This window comes from Felis catus, chromosome A2, assembly GCF_018350175.1.
Source record: "Felis catus isolate Fca126 chromosome A2, F.catus_Fca126_mat1.0, whole genome shotgun sequence".
NCBI lineage: Eukaryota > Metazoa > Chordata > Mammalia > Carnivora > Felidae > Felis > Felis catus.
The window spans coordinates 150,864,367-150,884,402 of record NC_058369.1 but is presented as its reverse complement, the minus strand read 5'-3'; the positions used below and the strand labels follow the sequence as shown (position 1 = coordinate 150,884,402).

General features: G+C 36.8%; 1 protein-coding gene across 6 annotated transcripts in view; it reads left to right on the top strand.

Annotated features, from left to right (window-relative positions):
* CNOT4 (CCR4-NOT transcription complex subunit 4) overlaps nt 1-20,036 on the top strand; it is a 148,545-nt gene that overhangs the window by 92,591 nt on the left and 35,918 nt on the right. For all 6 annotated transcript variants that reach the window (XM_006929399.4, XM_011280578.4, XM_006929400.4 and 3 more), the window contains exon 8: nt 17,413-17,470. In XM_006929399.4, the coding sequence (XP_006929461.1) occupies nt 17,413-17,470 (58 nt within the window). The remainder of the gene's footprint in view (nt 1-17,412; nt 17,471-20,036) is intronic.

Below are 20,036 nucleotides of genomic sequence, written 5' to 3'. Positions count from 1 at the left end.
TGAAAATATAATTTTTTTATGGCTGCATGGTATTTCATTATACATGAGCATTTGAAATTTATTAAATCAACCTGCTGCTGGTGTATATTATTTTCATTTTGGTGCCCTTATTTATGACACTGTGATGAACATTTTTTTCATACAAATATTTTGGTTATAGCTTTGATGCTCTTAGAAGTAGAACTGCTGAGTCAAAGATTATGAGTACCTATTTCCTTGAATTGAGTATTTATTTCTGCACATTTACCAATTTGATAAAAAAAAAACTGTCTCATTTTAATTTGTATTTGATTAATAGAGTGAATGAACGTTTTATGGATTGTGAATTCATATCTGTTTGTTATGTTTTATTGATGTATTTAAGTGTTTTATATGCATTATACAGAACTAACTTTCCCCAATTAGTTGACCAATCTGTTTGTGTTTCAAAATACTTGTTCTGGAAAAATTTACATTCTGCACTATAACATTGAGTGTTCTCAACCATTAGCATGGTATATCTCTAAGTCTCTTGTGTCTCTTAGGAAAGAATTTTTTTGGTGTCTTTTCACTGTTTTATTGTATTGGATCTCCCACCACCACCTCTTCCTATTTGAGAATAACTGGGCTAAGAATTAAAGAACAGTGTTAGAAAGTAGTGCCATCAGGAATCCTTGTCTCATTCTTTATGGGTCTGTCTCCCTATTTGACAGGGCTGCTTCCAGAGTTTTATTCACTCCTAAGTGTGATTTTAACCATTTATTTGAGATAAGTAGTTTTCACCACAGTATGAACATACCTTGTTATTTTTAATTTATTGAGTTTTTTTAATTTATTGGGTTTTTTTTTCTTTAGATTGAAAGTGAAAATTGAAATTTACCAATGTCCTTTTGGGATTTATAACAAGTACTTAGTTTTTCTTTAACTTTTTTTGTGTGTGTGTGTGACCAGTTATTAATAGCTTTACTAGTTATTTTATTAATTTTGCCTTCATATAAAGTATAGTCAGCACATTTATAGCTATTTCGGTAGCAGGAGAAGAATGACCTTGATGCCATGGAGAAAAAAGAAGAAAAAAGGGGACTTAAAACAGTATATTCATTTAATAACTGCCCAAAGCCAGTGCTGCTGAACCTCAGCTAGGACCAGAGTAAATTTTGATATGGTTGCCTGTGCTTTGCATAAGTACATGATATAGGAAGGTTTCTTTGGGGAGGGAGAAGGGTTATTTTTTGTTTGGTTAATGCAGGTTCCTGAAATTTAAGGACAGTTGATGGCCCAAGGTACACAGAGTTGTTTTTTTGGCAAGCTTCCGTAGCTTATTTTCTTTCCATGCCAACCCCTGCAAAAGGTTAAGTTCAACTGACTGTCAGTAATACTGAAGGTCCACTTTGGTCTCCATTCCACACTGTCACTCTATTGGGTGTAGTGATAGGAGGAATTTATAGATAAGTTTTCTTCTTCCCACAGGGAAGACTTGTCAAATTAGAAAGACGAATAGTATGACTCTTTCCGTGGTCCTACCCAAGAGATATCTTTTTCATATTCAAAATAAGTTGAGAATTAAGCCTTCTAGGGAAGAAGGTTTCTCTTTCTCTTATCATTCATATGTAGTGAATAGCAGTTTTACAAGAATTTGTAACAAAATCTGGAACCTTATGGCTTGACACTAAACCCAAAATGTAGTTTCCTCTTATTTCTAAATAAGCCAGAGTACAAATATTAAGTACAGAGTATCTTAGCTACTTAATCCTCACTGAACCCTGACATGGTCCTGATACAGATATATATGAAGTTGTTTTGTGTGTGTGTTTTTTTATAATATGTCTTACTCCTATTTCACTTAAGTGAACAGTAAATTATAAAAGGGTGTGTGTTGTTTGTTCTTACCACCCCCCCCCCCATCATTATGCATTTCAGAGTATATCAGTCAGATTGAGTGTAGATGTGCTATCTTTCTATATTAATAAGTTACTTTGAAACGATGAGTACAAATGATGAGAGTGGGGAATAAGGAAGCCATACAGTAGTGATGCTTAAGGACTGGGTATTTTAAGTTTGGCACTTTGAAATACCTTTATTTAGGTTGAGACACTTTTTGTGCCCCAACTAAAAACTGTGAAAGGAATAGTACCTAGATGGGCTGCTATGCCCAGGGACAGTAAGTAGGCAGGCCTACATAAGCATTTGGGGAGCAAATTATTGGGTATGTAGATCACTCAAGGTAAATGGATATGAATTGTTATTGTGGCTCAGATAAGCCACCGTTGAAGGAATGAGGATGGTTCAATTTAGACTTAGGTGAAAAGAGGGTTGATGTCCTTTGTGTTCATTTAATCTCAGTTGTCCTGTGCGGTAGATATCACTACTATCTTGCTGGCAAGAAAAGCTGGGACTGGCAAGACTCAGAGAGTTGAAATAATTCACTAGTACCCTTACACAAATAAGTGATAAACCAGATTCTGACCAAAGTTGCTGCCACTTTTAAGCCCAAGTTCATGCTCCCACTCTGCCACTGCTCAGTCTAGAAGAAGTAAAATTCTTAAGAGACTTTAAACATGAATCAAAACTCTAACATGAATCAAACTAGCTCACTTAAAGAAAACTATGTCACAACTAATATATAGTTTGACCTTGAAGATCTCTGGTCTGTAAGGCTTATTATCTCAGGATAAATTCGATGTACCATAAATCTAAGGAATTAATGGTATTTTAAGCAAAAGCTTTCCTAAACCACAGTTTGGTGGCAGTAGAGGATAAGCTAAAGAAATGGTGAAAGGAAAATTTCTATAGGAAATTTGTCAGTTTTTGTTATACCGAAAGAAAATGCATGTCTTTTTAAAATCCTGGATGTCTCTTCATTGAAAATCAAGCATAAGCTCTGATAGACTGAGGGCATAGTCAGAGTGCCTTCTTTATTGAGCAGAATGGGAGTGGTCACTGCCTGAATGTTGTTCTCCTACCCGGACATCATTTAGTCAGATATGATCTAGAAAAGGTATGGCCTGGAGACTTGTATAAAATAGTCTTGGATAGAGCTTATTAAATAATGAACAGGCTTCAGCACATCTGTGAACTCTGAAATTTTATCAGATTTTGTGTGTGTGTGTACATTTTTCTGGAGAAAGGACCCATGACCTAATAATAATTGTAAATTGCCCTTGTATGCTGATACTTACGGGCAGAAGTGATTTCAGGAGTGGTATAAAGCAGTGATTTCTCAAACTGTGGACAAGTGCCATGAGAGGTGGGCCTAAAAAAATTTTGTTTTAAAATGGATCCCCAGAAAGGCATTCCCTCTTTGATAATAGATAAATGATTTACAGTTCCCAACTTTTTTTTTTTTTTTTTTTTTTGGCATGAAACTTGGGGCTACTTACTAGTATACTAAGTAGATGAATTAGTAAGGTTTACTAAAACTGTATGTATATTAAAATCAGTGGGTTACAAGATTTTTCTGACCTTAGTTCTGAGAGTCTTTTTCTTATTTCTCTTAAGAAATTTTATTTCCATTCTTTATTTGGAAATACAAAGTTAATTCACATGTGCACATACATACTGGAAAACTAGTAAGTGAGTTCTGGAATCTTGTACCACCTAAGTAAAGTATTTTCAAAAAAGTTAGAGAGCCACTGGTATTCTTTTCCAGACGGTGGGGAATAATGAATGTGGGGAGAGGGTTAGTTAAAAATAGGGTTGTTGGTGCCCTTATTTCTTAGAAGAAAAGACACATCAAATGAGCAATTGTGTACTTAAATTCAACTTAAATATATAGTATCTTTTAAAAGATCAACCTTTATTGCTGAAATACAAAATTAAAATGAATAGATGGAGACCTGACTTGGTGCTTTTGAAAGCTGGCTACAGCCTGTGATATGTTTACGATGGTGGATGTTTATCTTTCAGGTTTAATATTAATAATTAATTTTTTGTGATTACTTATAATCAAAGCGTTTATTTTCATTCATGGTCAGTATGTTCTGGAGTTATTGAGAAAATTCCAATTAAAATCTTATTTGCCAAACTGTCATCAGTCCAGATTATTGATGCACTTTTTTCTTATCATGTTAATAGCTAATTGTGCCACATTATGTAAGATGTGGCCATATTTTAGTAGTAAAGTAATACTTGAAATGTTGATGTATATTTGAAGCCTGTATCAAATAAATTCTATAAAGGCAAGCTACCTGTCTATAACTTAAATTTGTTCTTTGAAGTTTATCAGATGTTTATCTCAGTTATTTAAGACTGGCAAGCATGAAAAATTAAAATGAATTCTTCTAAATGAATATGAGAATATTTAATTTAGGAGCAATGTAAATATGTATTTGTGTATACAGTAACATGACAGTGAAATTTGAAAATGTCCCTTATGTTAACATTAAATTGTACCTTATTTCCACAATGCAACCATAATTAGCACAATCATGGAGACTTTATCTTTTCAGTGTGACAAAAAGGAGAACTAGACCTTCTCAGTACTTTTTCTGTCCTACTCCCAGTCCTGGGAAAGGGTCTTTTCTTTGATCCTTTACTATGTAACTACTTTTTTTATGTCGTAAATTTCAGAAAGCAGCCAAGAGACTATTTTCAGGAATTTGGTTGGTATCACTACCAAGAAGTAGAAAGGAAGTCAAATTGGGGCACTGTCTTTGGGGCATGTCAGAAGCTAGCAAAGTTGGCTAAGCATCAGAAGATTCAAACAGAGGTGTAGCTCTGTCATCTGCTTGCAGATAATTGTGAATTGTGGTGTATCTGTCAAAGAGTCTTTAAGTTTGGTATTGATGATTCTTTCTAGCCCTAAAATCTAGTAGTAATGCTCCTCTTCACTCTACTAGCGTAGTAATCATCAAATACCAAGTGTCACAGTTTAGACTAACTGAATCAGAATCTCCAGAAACAGATTCTGGATATACACTCTATATTTCAGTGTATATATATATATATATATATGTCTGTGTGTGTGTGTTTATATAATATTTACATATATATAAATATATATATATATTTTAAAGCTCCATAGTCCTGCATTCCAACTTTTGGGTTAATGGAAAAACATTTTACTCCTGGGAAATCTATAATTTCACCATAGATCCCAGAACTATTTAGAACTAGAACTTTAAAAAAAGTCAGTGAGACTATTTGTATGAAGACGTTACATGTTTACAAATTTTCATTTGCAGACATTTATACACATAGCATTGCCTTCTGGAAATATCTTGATTGTGTTATGAGACCTACCAACCTTTTAGAACTGCTTAGTCCCACTTGAATCCAGTGCTTTTCAGTCAGTTGTGTGGTATTTATAGACTTCAGGTGTTTTGATTTCTCTTTCTCTCAGCATTATTACTGGGCAACCATGATTCCAAGGCCAAAGGCTATTCTTTGAGTTCTTGGATCAAATGGACTCTGAGTATACCTGCTGCAGCCAGGGCCCTGAGTGCTTGTTGCTACAGCAGAACTTGTGAAAATTCTATTGGAACAGTCAGGCCTTTCCTCAAAGCCCTACCCAGTTGGCTGAGATGATGTTTAATCTCTTTAATTCTGATTCAGGCTCAGAGGGCTCAGTCAGAGCAATGAGAGGCAGACCTCAAAGCACCTGTGGAAAGCCAACAGCAGGAAACTGAATTCTGGAACCTGGAATTAGGGGCTATGATGGAGGAGCTTGTGAAATCCATCAGCCAACTGAAAGACCACAAGGATGTCTTTTACTTCCAATAGAAGACCCAGCCCCAGTGAGGACACCCCCTTTAGACCCTCATCAAGCCAGACGTTAGCAGCTTCTAGAGGAAACCGGATGAACTAGACAAAAGGAGAAAGGAGGTGCTGGGTACCTTTAAAACACTGCTAGGCCAATTATCTCCCTTAATTGAGCTCCTGCCAAAGTTGGAGGCATGGAAAGTCCAGCAGCGAAACATGTGCATTGGAGCCCCCTGACCATAGGTGGAACAGCTGGAGAAATGTTCACAGCTGGAGCAAAGCTGTTGTTTGACCTGTATTAGCTGCTGAAGGAATCGAAGGGACTGAGTCACATGGTTAGCTATCAGGATGACTGTCTGACAAAAGAGGTGGACCTGTGGAAGGTCCAGTTCACAGAGTTGCTATAGTGTCTGCTTCACAAAGCATTTGTGGTAGAAACCTAGTCTCGCATACCCCTAACTCCCCACCGGCCCCTCATCTTCAGGAATGGGAGGAAGTTTACTGTCCTACAAGGCTGCTGGTGAGACTCCAGGAAGGTGTTGGTTACTGACTACAGGTCTCCATTGTAGTCCACAGAAGACTCCACAGAAGTTCTTCTCAGTTACAAGGCCTTCAGAACTTCAACATTCTAACTTCAAACCAGAAAACTTTGGCCCCTGAGAAGGGACAGAGTCAGGGTTTAAAGTATAATTCTGGCTACCTGACTCTGGTGGAGTAACATTTAGTTGGTTCCAGAAAGGGCAGCAGTAGAGGATGCTGATTGCAACAGAGGAACTGTACATTATCACCTTCATGGTTAGATACACCTACCAGGATCTGAAGCAGGAGCTAAAACAGACGCCCTCTGTGTGATTATTTCTAACATGACCCTACTCATTTGCTTAGGCCTTGGTTCTGTGGTTCAGTCTGCTTAGCTCAAACCCTCAGAACCAGTTCTTTTCCAGCCCCCCAAGCCTTCCTGGAGCCTGCTGGGCCCTGCTCTCAGTTGGCATTTCTCCTCCTCTGTTGACCAAGACCTTAACCCGGAGCAGCTGAGCATGCTGAGGGACAAGCTGTTTGGTCAAAACTCTAGGATTGAGGCTACTTTGTTGTCCTGGACTGACTTCGCTAAGCAAGAGAGCCCCCCAGGCAATCTATCATTCTGGACATGGTTGAACAAAAATCTGGACCTGGCACCTGACCACCTAAAGAATCTGTGGAATGATGGCCACATCATGGACTTTATGAGCTGGAGCCAGGAGCACTAGCTGCTGAAGAAGACCCGTCTTTGGTGCCTTTCTGCTACACTTCAGCAAACTATTGGAGGGGGGCATTACCCGCTCCTGTGTGGAACATCAGGATGGTGATAAGGTGATCTGCTCTCTGCCACCCAATTCCAGGTGGTACTGCAGTCACTCCTGCTGTCCGAACTCATCCACCACCACCAACTGCTTACTGAGGGAGACCTACTTGAGAATGTGCTCTGTTTCCTCTCCCCTGAATCCCCCTAGGATGAGGCTTTTGGGTACTACCGCCAGGAGAAATTTAATCTCCAGAACAGAGGAAATACCTGAAACACAGGCTCATTTCGGTGTCTAACAGACTGATGGATGAGCTGCAACAGCCACTGGAGCTTAAGCTGGAGCCAGAATCAGATTCATTACACCTGGAGCCCAGGATGGCATTAGGACCAGAGCTGAGTCTGAGGTTAGAGGCACTGCTTAAGGCAGGACTGGTTCTGGGGCCACAGACTGGAGCCCACACTAGGCACGGTATCACAGAGTGCTAGAGCCAAACCTGGGACCAGAACTGAAGCTGGAGCCTACTCTAGAGCCATTTCCAGGGAACCCCAGGAGATAGCTAACCTTTCTCTATGATATGCTTCTAGTGTAACTTGAGATGCAAATGAAAGTGCGCCCCATGCATTTTGGTGTTTCCCCCCTCGTTATTTTAGAGGAACAGACTTGTTCAGAAAGAGGCCTTTCTGAACAGAAGTGGCTAATAAACTTTGTGGGGGGAGGGAGAGCAAAAAAAGAAAACCCGTAGATTTTTTAGTTTGCAGGTTTTTAAATAAAAAAGCCCTGTGCAGTTTATCTTAGTGTATCCAATCTTCTTTCATCAGGTATCATTAGGACTTGGCAATTCTTGACCAGAAAATAGTCCATTTCATGGAGTAGGTCTCTCTCTTCCTTATTAAATGTGGTATTTATTAAACTTTATTTTCCTTTTTTTTTTTAACTTGGTATGATAATAGATGGGTAGATGTTGAATGTAAAACAACAGGTATTTAATGTGACTATAGCTTAAGCAGACACATAGCTTGATGAGAAAGGAAGTTCAACACCTGATGCCAGGGAAGTTGTGAAAACTTACTTGTTCATCGTAGCCTTGGGATAACTGTTAGCTGCCAGCCATTAGAGACCCTAGGAGTTCACATTTATTGGAATTGGGATTTATAAAAATACTTTTCTTTCTGTTGGGATATACATGCATTAGCAGGGATTCTCCCGTCTGTATTTTCTACTTTTGCACCGATAGATGCACTTACAGTGGCAGGTTTAACTACAATTGTTTTTTTACAGCCCATGTAGGAAAAAAAAAAAATTCTAGTTGTATCTTTATTCTTAAAGCTTTTCACTTATTATTCCTTGAATAGTTAATTTTAAAATAAATTGAAGAATATATTAAAATTGACTGATACCTTGCCCCGGTTCTGTTTTTTAGCAGCTATCTTTGGTTTGAGGACACTGATGCAGAAATTTTTAAGCATCTGTGTAAACCTTCCCCAGGTAGAGCATCAAATGCTATGAATTAGTACTTATAAAACTGCAGGTTGGCATGGTGGACTGGATGATATAAGATGTTCTGATTAGTTGTAATCCAGACACATCAAGATTTATTCTGAATGTAAGATTTTCATATGCTGCCCTTGACATTAGCAAGACTAACCTCACCTGTATTGCAAATTAATATTTAGTGCTCTTTAATGGTGGTGGCTGAGAACCTGAACCAAGACCAAGAAAGCAATGTCTTGCTTTCAATCTTTTGTTTGTTACTTCTGCTGTTCTCACCTTTAAGCCTTCCTTTATTCTCCTGTCATAAGAACAGTGCAGATTTGAGGAAGATGGTGGGGTAGGTGGCACCATGAATCTGTCTCCCAAACTGGACAACAATTGCACTGGCAGAATCTGTCTGATGTAACTATTTTGGAACTCTGAAATTTGTTGAAGGCTTGCAAATTCCACTGAAAGACTTGGGGTTAATTTTGGTCAATTTTAGCTCTAAGGCCGCAGCAGCTATCTGTCTCCTACTGCCAGTACATGGCCAGCAGCTGTGCACATATTCCTGGAAGAGCTTATGCATAGGTTGCAGGAGCCAGGGTAGGCAAAAAGAACCTTGTCTTTCCAGTATTGAGGATCTTTGCTCTAACTGCTGATTACCTCTTCTGATCACAGAGGTGCTGACAAAGAAGCAGGCAGCCATTGTTGCAAACCCCTCCTTTGGCTGAAATAATATCCAGGGGATTTAAAGGACTGGCACCCTTCCCCTCTTTCCCCCTTTCAGTTTTTTCTTTTTCTCCTTTTGGGTACTAGACATTAAAGACTAGGATATTCAAAAACAACTGCATATATGAAGAAACTTAGTGACTTAGACTGTGCATGACCAGAGAAAGGCTCAGAAAAGACCTGAGAAGACTTTAAGTTTATACCTAGGACTGACCTTTGGCACAGAGACTTTTTGCGAAACAAACAAACCAAACAACGAGAAAAACAAAACAAAAAACAACAAAAAAAAGCAAACAGTGGGGAAGGGGAAGAATCTGTTTTCCAGAGGTACTATGTTACTAGACTCAAATGGGCAGTGTTCAGTAAAAAAATCACAGCGCATATAAAAGAAGCAATAACTAACAGAAGAATGACCAACAAAAACTGTCCCTGAACAAGATCCAATGGCAGGTATAGTAGACAAAGACTTTTAAAACAATTCTTTTAAAGATTCTTAAATAAGTAAAGGAAGATGTGGAGAAAGGTTAAAAAAAAAAAAGTATGAACAAAAGAAAAATATCAATTAAAAAGTAAGAAACCAAAAAGAAATTCTGGATCTGAAAAGTATGGTAACTCAAATGAAAAATTCACCAGAGGATTCAAAGGCAGATTTGAGTAGATGAAAGAATCTGCAGATTTGAAAAGGACAATGGAAATTAAGGAGTTTGAGGAACACAAGGAGAAATGGCTGAAAACAAGTGAAGAGAGCCTAAGGAACCTGTATGTAAGACACCATCAAGCAGACCAGCATATGCATTGTCAGAGTTCCAGAAGGGGAAGTGAGAAAGGTGCAGAGAGAACGTATGAAGGAATAATGGCTGAAAATTTACCCAATTTGTTGAAAGAAATGAATATAAACATCTGAGAACCTCAAAGAACTCTAAGATGAACTCAAAGAGATAAACATTGAGACACACTGTAATCAGACCAAAATCAAGTCAAAGTAAAATCTAATAAATAAATCAAATTTTTATTAAAAAGCCAAAGACAAGGAGAGAATCTTGAAAACAGCAGATGTGAATCATCATGTAGAGGGAATCCTCAGTAAGATCAGTGGCCTATTTCTCATGAGAAGCTTTGGAGGCCACAAGGCAGTGGGCCAAAATATTCAGAGTGCTAGGAGAAAAAAACTGTCAACAAAGAATTCTATATCTAGCAAAACTGTTCTTCAAGAGAAAGGGAGAAATTAAGACATTCTCAGATTAACAAAAGCTGAGGGAGTTCATGAGCTCTAGACCTGTCCTGCAAGAAATGCTCCAGGGAGTCCTGCTAGGTAAAATGAAAGGACACTAGTAAAGGTAAATAAATGGGCAATTATAAAAGCTAGTGTGATTGTACCAATGATTTGTAACTATACTTTTTGTTTCCTGCATGATTTAAGAGACCAGTGTGTTTAAGGTTCAGTGTATTAGTGTAAACACTGAAAGGGGTTGGGATTGAGCTGTAAAGGAGCAGAGTTTTTATATGTTACTGAAATTAAGTTGATACAGAGTATTCTAACATTAGGATGTTCAGTAGAATTGATATCACATGATAACAATGAAGAAAATAGCTCTGGGGTATACACAAAAGGAGATGAGAAAGAAATTTAAACATTTCACTAGAAAAATGTCAGCTAAACACAAAAGAAGACAGTATTGCAGGAAATTAGGGGGGAAAGCTATAAGGCATGTAGAAAACAAATGGCATAAAGGGCATAATAACTACTTCCTTGTCAGTAATTACTTTAAATGGATACAGCTTTAATCAGAAGACAGATTGGCAGAATGGATAAAAATACATGACCCAAGTATATGCTGTCTAGAGGAGATTTGCAATAGACCCAGAGACACAAACAAGTTGAAAGTGAAAGGATGGAAAAGATAATCCATTAAAATAGTACACAAGAGAGATCAGAAATGCCTATTCTAGTTAGTCTAGTTAGACAAAACAGACTATAAATTGAGAGACAAAGAAAGACATTGTATGTTAATACAGCAAGAAGATAGAATAGTTACAAACGTTATGCATCTAATGACAAACATCAAAATATATGAAGCAAAACTGACAGAACTGAAGGGAGAAATAGTTCTACAATAATCGTTGAAGATTTCAGTACTCTGCTCCCAGTAATGGATATAATAACCAGATAGTAGATCAGTAAGGAGAGAATTTAAACAACACAATAAACCACCTGGATCTGACAGACAAATACAGAATGCTCTCCCCAAAAAGAACGAAATATACATTCTTCTCAAATGTACATGGACATTTTCCAGGATAAGATTATATGTTAGTCCACAACTTCTCAGTAGATTTAAAAAGATAGATATCATACCATGTATCTTTTCTGACCATGGTGGGATAAAGTTAGAAATCATTAACAAAAGGAAATCTGGGAAGTTCAAAACATTGTGGAAATTAACACTTTTAGACAACTAATGGATTAAAAAAAATCACAAGGGAAATTGGAAAATACTTAGAGATGAATGAAAATGGAAACAAAACGTATCAAAACTTAAGGAAAGTAGCTAAAGGAGTGCTAAGGGGAAAATATATAGCTATGAGTGCTTACATTAAAAAGCAAGAAAGACCCAAAGTCAACAACCTTACATCACAACTTAAGGAAATAGAAAAACAACTTGAACAAATTAGACCCAAAGCTTGCAGAAGGAAGGAAGTAAAGATAAGAGCAGTGAAAGATGAAATCAAGAGTAGAAAAACAGTAGAGAAAAAAGGATGAAACTAAAGTTGGCTCTCTGAGAAGATCAAGAAAATTGACAAACCTTCAGTTAGATGTAGACTATGAAAAAACACAGAAAAAGATCAAAATGTTAAAATCAGAAAGTGGGGATATTAGTACAGATTCTATATAAATAAGAATTTTAAGAGTACTGTGAAAAATTGTATGACAACACATTGGTTAACCTAGATGAAATGGACAAATCCCTAGAAACACAAAAACCTACCAAAACTATATTGTGAAGAAATACAAAATATGAATAGATATATAATTAGTAAGGCAATCAAACCACTAATCAAAAATTTCCCAACAAGGGAAAGCCCTGGACCTAATGGCTTCACTGGTGAATTCTACCAAACATTTAAAGAGGAACTAATACTAATCTTTTTCGAACTTTTCCAAGAAGTTGAGAAGAGACCACTTCCGTACTCAACCTGTGAGGCCAGCACTACCCTGACACCAATGCCAAAGACACTATCAGAACACTACAGACCAATACGCCTTGTTTACTTTGATGCAGAAATCCTCAACCAAATACTATTAAACAGAATTCAGCACATGAAAAGGGTTATACACCATGATAAAGTGAGGTATTCCTGGAATGCAAGGATGGTCTGACACAAAATTAAGCTATTTGATGTGTCCTATGAACAGAATGTAGGATATAAAACACATGATACCTCAATTGATGCAGAAAAAGCATTTGACAAAAGTCAATACCCTTTCATGACTTAAAACAACCTAGGAAGAAAACTACCTCAACACAATAAAAGCCATACATATATGAAGAATTCACAGTGAACATCATTCTAATGGTGAAAGACTGAAAACTTTTCCTCTACAGTAAGGAACAAGGCAAATGCCCACGTTTACCACTTCTATTCAGCACGCTATTGGATGTTCCAGCCATAGCAGTTAGCCAAGACAAAGAAGAGGCATCTAAATAGAAATAGAATAAGTAAAAATTATCTTTTTGTAAATAGTGTGGTCTTATATGTACAAAGTCCTAGGGATTGCACACACAAACAAATGATTACAAGTAATAAATGAATTCAGTACAGAATACAAAGTCAATACACAGAAATCCATTGTATTTTTGTATGTGAACAATGAACAGTTTGAAAAGGAAATTATGAAAACAGTTGTATTCACCATAGTGTCAAGAAAAATAACTTAGGAGTTCCTAAGCAAGGAAATTAAAGACTTACACAATGAAACTACAAACCGTTGCTGAAAGAAATTAAAGACACATAAATGAAAACGCATCCCATGTTCATTGATTGGAAGACAATATTATTTAAATGCCTCTTTAACCCAAAGCTATTATACATCCAATGCAATCCATATCACAATTCTAGTGATTTTTTTTTTGCATAGAAAAACCCATCCTAAAAGTCATAGGGAATCTCAAAGCACCCCACATAGCCAAAATTATCTTGAAAAAACAAAACTGGAGGAAGCACAGTTCCTGATTTCAAAACATAACTGCAGATCTGCAGTAATGTAAACGGTGGGATTAGCCTGAAGACAGATATATATAACTCAACAGAAAGAAAAGAAAGCCCAGAAGTAAACTATCACATACAGGTCAAATGATTTTTAACAAGTGTACCAGAACCATTCCATGGGGAAAGAATAGTCTTTTCAACAAATGGTGCTGAGGAAACTAGATGTCTACATGCAAAAGAATGAAGTTGGATCCTTACCTAACACCATATTAAAAAATGAATTCAAAATGGATCAGTGACTTAAATTTAAGACACAAAACAATTGATGGCTATAAATAAAACAAACTTAGACAAGCTCAAGGAGATAAGTTTATTCAGGAATAGCAGAGGAACTGCAGTTCGGAACAAGCAACCTGTGGCGAGTCCGTTGAGGGGTTTTGGTAGGTTGTATTTATGCTCAGCGAGTGGAAAGAGGGGAAAGTTGGGGTCGAGTCAGTTAAAATTAAAAAAAAAAAATAAGGAAACCAGCCTTGAAAATTTTCCTGAGCAAACAAAATCATTCCGTTTATTCATACAAAGCTCAATTCATCCCATTTTGTGAGATCAATCCAGTTGAAGCCCTGTTCCATTCATGCCTCTGGCAAAACTTCCCAAGGTCGATACAGGACAACCTCTGATCATTCTCTCCCCCCCCCCCCCCCGCCAGAAGAAAATTTCAACACTATCCATTTCCTGTGAATCAGACATTTCTGAGAAAGCAGTCTTTTAGTCCTTAGGTTTATCTTCCTGGGGGCACATGTATGAGAATCTCCTTCTTATATTTTCTAGTTCTTTTAGATTGAAATTCTTTCACACAGCAAAACCATTAAAAGAAAACACATGATTAAGCTTCACAACATTGGATCTGGCAATGATTTCTGGACAGGACACCAAAATCACAGGTAACAAAAGAAAAAGTAGACAAATTGCACTTAATTAACATTTTAAAATTTTGTGACTCAAAAGACACTGTCCATAGTAAAAAAAAAAAAAAAGCAACCCACAGAATGGGAGAAAATATTTGCAGATCATATATCTGAGAAAGGGTTAATAACCAAAATATACAGACAATCCCTAAAACTCAACAACAACAAAAATCAAATATCCCAGTTCAAAAATAGGCAAAGGACTCAAATTGACAGTTCTTCAGAGAATATAGAGGTATGGTCATTGAGCACATGAAAAGATGCTGAACATCACTAATCATTAGGGAAATACAAATTAAAACTACAATGAGATACCTCCTCACCCATCAGTATGGCTACTGCCAAAAAAGCAGAAAACAGAATCACTAAATTCTACTCCTGAAACTAATATTATACTAGATGTTAACTAGAATTTAAATAAAAACTTGAAACATTAAAAAGAGAAAAATAAAAAATAGTAAAAAGGGGGGGGGCTAGAAAATGAGAGTTGAAAGAGATGTGGGAAAATTAGAACCCTTGTGCATATAAAATGGTACAGTCACTGGGGAAAACAGTATGGCAGTTCCTCAAAAATTAAAAAATAGAATTACCATACAATCCAGCAATTCCACTTCTGGGTAGATAGCAAAAAGAATTGAAAGCAGTGTCTTGAAGAGATATTTGTACATTTATGTCTTAGCAGCATTGCTCACAATAGCTTAACGTGGAAGCAGTCCAAGCAAGTGTCGGTGGCCAGATGCATGAGCAAGCAAAATGTGGTATACATACAAAGTAATAATTATTCCGCCTTAAAAAGGAAGGGAATTCTGCGACACATTACAACATGGATGAACCTTTAAGACATTGTGAAATAAGCTAGTCACAAAAAGACAAATACTCTTTGATTCCACTTATATGAGGTATTTAGAGTAGTGAAAATTATAGCAAAGTATAATGGCAGATACAGGGTGGGAGGAGAAATTGGGAAATTATTGTTTAATGGTATAGAATTTCAGTTTTATAAGATTAAAAGAGGTGAGGATGATGATGGTGATGGTTGTACAACGTCAGTGTATTTAATACCACTGAACCTAAAAATGGTTAAAACAGTAAATTTTATATTAAGTGTACTTTACCACAGGAAAATTTTTTAGAAAATATTGCAAGTTCATCTCATTATCATCTGTATTATGTTCCAGTCTGTTCTTTCTGCCACCACCAAATTAATCTTTCTAATACTGCTTTGTGTCATTTCTGTGTGCAAAAATTTCTCTTGGTCTCTGGTTCTACCCTCTGTCTCTCTGTCCTTACCTCCTACTGCTGTCAAAAGCATCCTCTGTCTTACCTAAACTAATTACTTAACTTTTTCCCAAACCTGTCTGTGCCCTTTTGATGCTTGATCTGCTTGCTTTTCCTACCTTTGATGTTCTTTCCTCCTTTTTCCCTTCCCTCTCCTAATGTGTAAATCTTTTTGAGGACCTACTTAAATTTGAACTCCCCTAGGAAATGTTTCCTAATTGCCCCACTTGCAGTGGCTTCTCTTTCTTTTAAAGACCTATGACATTTATTGTTTGAAACAGTTTGTTTAGTAATTGTCACTGGTTGATATATGTTGGTGTGTACCTGTCTCATTTCCCCAAGTATCTCCAAACTTAGTGGGCTCAAAGCGATATCTTAAAATTATTTGTATTACCCATTTAACTTAAAATGAATTGATTAATTGATATTTTGTGAATAATAACAACTAAAGATGATATTTAGTGAATTCCAGACCTACTTGTCAGAGTCAAGAGCATCTGGTGATGTTTGTGCAGAAGATAAACTTGGTATTGTGATTGGGTACTAGACCTTGTTAAATTTTTCTAGAGCAATTAAATGTGGGTTAGGGTTAGGGTTAGATTGTCTGCCTATCAGGATAACTTTGTACATATTTCAGGCCAATAAAATAATTTTGAGAAATTTGGAATCTTAATTTGTCTCCCTGTAATACTGTATCAGAATAAGTATTAGTATTTTTATAATTATGTAATTTTATAATTATATAATTATATATATATAATTATAGAATCATAATTATCTTTTATTCATGTGCTGGATTAAATAAAGTTAGTTATGGAAATGGTTTGCTAGGTCAGTATTATAATGCTTATAAAGATTTTGTTTTGGTTTTAAGTCAGCAGTTATGTGTTACTTTACTGTCGTGCTGCATTTGCTCCATATGGAAGTCAAGTTTTAGGTTTTTGTTTAAACTATGGAGCGCCGGGGTGGCTCAGTCGGGTGAGCGTCTGACTTCGGCTCAGGTCAGATCTGATGTTCATGAGTTTGAGCCCCGTGTTGGGCTCTGTGCTGACAGCTTAGAGCCTGGAGCCTGCTTCAGATTTTTGTCTCCCTTTCTCGCTGCCCCTCCCCTGCTCATGCTGTGTCTCTCTTGTCTCTCAAAAATAAATAAACATTAAAAAAAAACTTTTTTAAGTAAATAGTTTGCACAAAAGTTTCTGTTTCGTCGGCTCAAACTCACAAAACAGTGAGATCATGACCTGAGCCGAAGTCAGACACTCAACCGACTGAGCCACCCAGGCACCGTGTGTGTGTGCATTTATACACACACATGCCTTCTCTAGGGTTGTAACTAGGATTTTGAAGTAGTAAAGGAAATTTGTTGCTCTTAAGAACCTGTAGAGAATATTTGGGTGACTTTTATTCCCTCTGTTAAACACCGGGAAAAATAGGTGAGTATTATTCCAAGAATTTTAATGGGGAATGTATTTTTCATGCGCACAAAGCTAAATAATGGATTAAATTTCTGACCTACTACAATAGTACTCACTTTAATCAGTACTTTTTTTCATAAGTTATGGTTTCACCCATTGTTTTTGGAGAATCTAGTTAGAATGTAAGTTAAGTTGCTCAACTGTAGGGATTTGATCTTATACTTCTTTGTATCCTCAACATCTAAACCAATATCTTTACATCAGAGTGCATCAACAAATGTTAAGATGATAAAATATCTATTTTTCTGGCTTTTGGGGGTGTTTGTTTTTCTTGTGGGAGAATGACTTTACTCTGATTTTACTCTATGTGTTTTCTTTTTGCAGCCCCATTGACAAACCTTCAGATTCTCTCAGTATAGGGAATGGTGATAATTCACAGCAGGTAAGACTCTTGATTCTCTACTTCGTTTATATTCCATTCTCTTGAAACAAAGCATTCTGTGCAAGTGAATTTTCTGGATAGTGGAAAATACTTTGCTGAAACAATTTAAAAATACTTTTAGTGGATATCCTTTTTTAAATGTAGTATAATGAATCTTCTTTTCCTCCACAGAATTACTGTGTAAGAGCATAACTCAACCTTTTCTTGATGACTCAGATTTATCCTTATGACCATATGTCATATTGTATGGTATCTCAGTATTTTAGTGTCATATGAGTCTGTTGATACTACTGGTCTTTTGACCATCTACAAAATGGTCTCAGACTAGCATGCCACCTTTATTCTTAAGAGTTATTTCTCTGTTGTATACCCCCCTTGTTGCTTATTGTCAACTTTAATCTTCTGTATCTCGCAGTGTCCTTGCCTCCAACAGTTTGCCCCTATCTCCGAATGACTGTGGGCTTTGAAATAACAAACTAAATAGTTAAGTTCAAAGTTGTATCCACAGTGAAACTGAGTGAGATTCTGATCTTTGTGTCCTGCTTTGTATCATCTTGTCTATTTGCTAGTTTTTCATTGCATAAATCTCTGTGCGTCTTCTTACATGGGCATAGAAAAATGTAGTTCTAATCTGTTCCATAAAGACTGGCTAGTTCCCCACAATGTTTTTGAGAAACTTAGAGATCTAAAATACACTGCTTTTGGGGTGCCTCAGTTAAGCATCTGACTCTTGATCTCAGCTCGGGTCATGATCTCGTGGTCATGGGATTGACCCCTGCATCAGGCTCCGTGCTGAGTGTGGAACCTGCTTGGAATTCTCTCTCTCTCCCTCTCACTCTGCCCCTCCCCTCTCTTTCTATCCTCTTCTCTCTTCAAAGAAATAAAGATTTTTTTCATAATAAGTCAAAAATAGTTGTAAAGGATGTAATTTTCAGGATATTATAAATATTGGTGTTTTTAAATAAATGCACTACATTGCTTTTTAATAAATTTGTAAGAGATTCAGATATCAAAATGTGTTGTTGCTCTGTCCTTCATTTAAAAAAATATATACATGCTATTTTTTTTTTTAACAATCAGAAATTTTACATCATTCCTTGTTCCCCTGAACTCATTTGTCTGTTTCCACTGCCATTATAAAATATTACCTTAATACAACATAGTTTGTTCTTGACAGGCATATACTTCTCTTAAATAAAAATAGACATGAATTTTGAATTGGAAAAAAATGTTTTTCTGACACAAGGCTAAAAAATGCCAATTTTCTTTCTTCTGAAATTTTTTAAAGTTTATTTATTTAGAGAGAAAGAAGCCCATGCAAGCAGGGAAGGGGCAGAGAGAGAGGGAGAATGCCAAACGGGTTCCATGCTGTCAACACAGAACCTGAGGCAGAGCTCAATCTCATTGACCGTGAGATCATGATCTGAGCTGAAATCAAGAGTCAGACACTTACCCAACTGAGCCACCCAGGCACCCCTTTCTTCTGAATTTTTATTTGTAGTTTTGATTTGATCAAAGCAACTTATATAAATACAGAATTTGATTAAAATTTTAAACATAAACACTAATATTGGACATTTATCTCTTAACGAGATAGAGCTATTTTAAAATCGGTTTTCATGCATCCATAGATGAATATTACCTGTTGGTAAAGGAGACAAGTTTTAACTATATTGTTAGCCATGTTTTCATTTTATAACGTTAGTGCTGAGGTGTCTTGTTTATATAGGTGGGGGGAAGAAAGAGTGTTATATCAATATTGAATTTTTGAACTCCTTCTATGAATTCAATACCTAAGAGTCATATAAAGATTGAGGCACCTGGGCGGCTCGGTCGGTCGAACGTCTGACTCTTGTTTTTGGCTCATGTCTTGATGTCACAGTTCCGTGAGTTCAAGCCCCACATCTAGCCCTGCACTGGCAGGACAGAGCCTGCTTGGGATTCTCTCTCTGCCCCTTCCTTGCTTGCATTGTCTCTGTCTCTCTGAAACTAAATAAACTTAAAATTTTTTTAAATTAAAAAATCATATAGAGGTTTATCATAAAAATTATTTTTCTAAGTGTTTATTTTTGAGAAAGAGAATGTGAGTAGGGGATCAAGAGAATCTGAAGCGGGCTCTGTGCTGACAGCAGACAGCCCAATGCAAGGCTTGAACTCATGAACTACAAGATCTTGACCTGAGCTGAAGTCGGACGCTCAACCAACCAAGCCACCCAGGCGTCCCAAAAATTATTTCTCTTAAAGATTTTTTTTAAAGTTTATTTACTTATTTTGAGAGGGAGGGAGAGAGAGCAAGTGGGGAGGGGCAGAGAGAACATCCCAAACAGACTTCGTGCTATTCGCATGGAGACCCATGCAGGCCTTGAGCTCATGCACCGTGAGATCATGACCTGAGCCGAAATCAAGAGTCGGTCACTTAACTGACTGAGCCCACCCTCCTAAAAATTATTTTTAATGATGTTTTAGAAATAACTTGATTAGATCTTCTTTCCATTTTGTTCTTAAGTATTGAGAATCACGTAGTTTGCAAAAGAATCAGGTCATTAGTCACTTATCACCAGTCTGA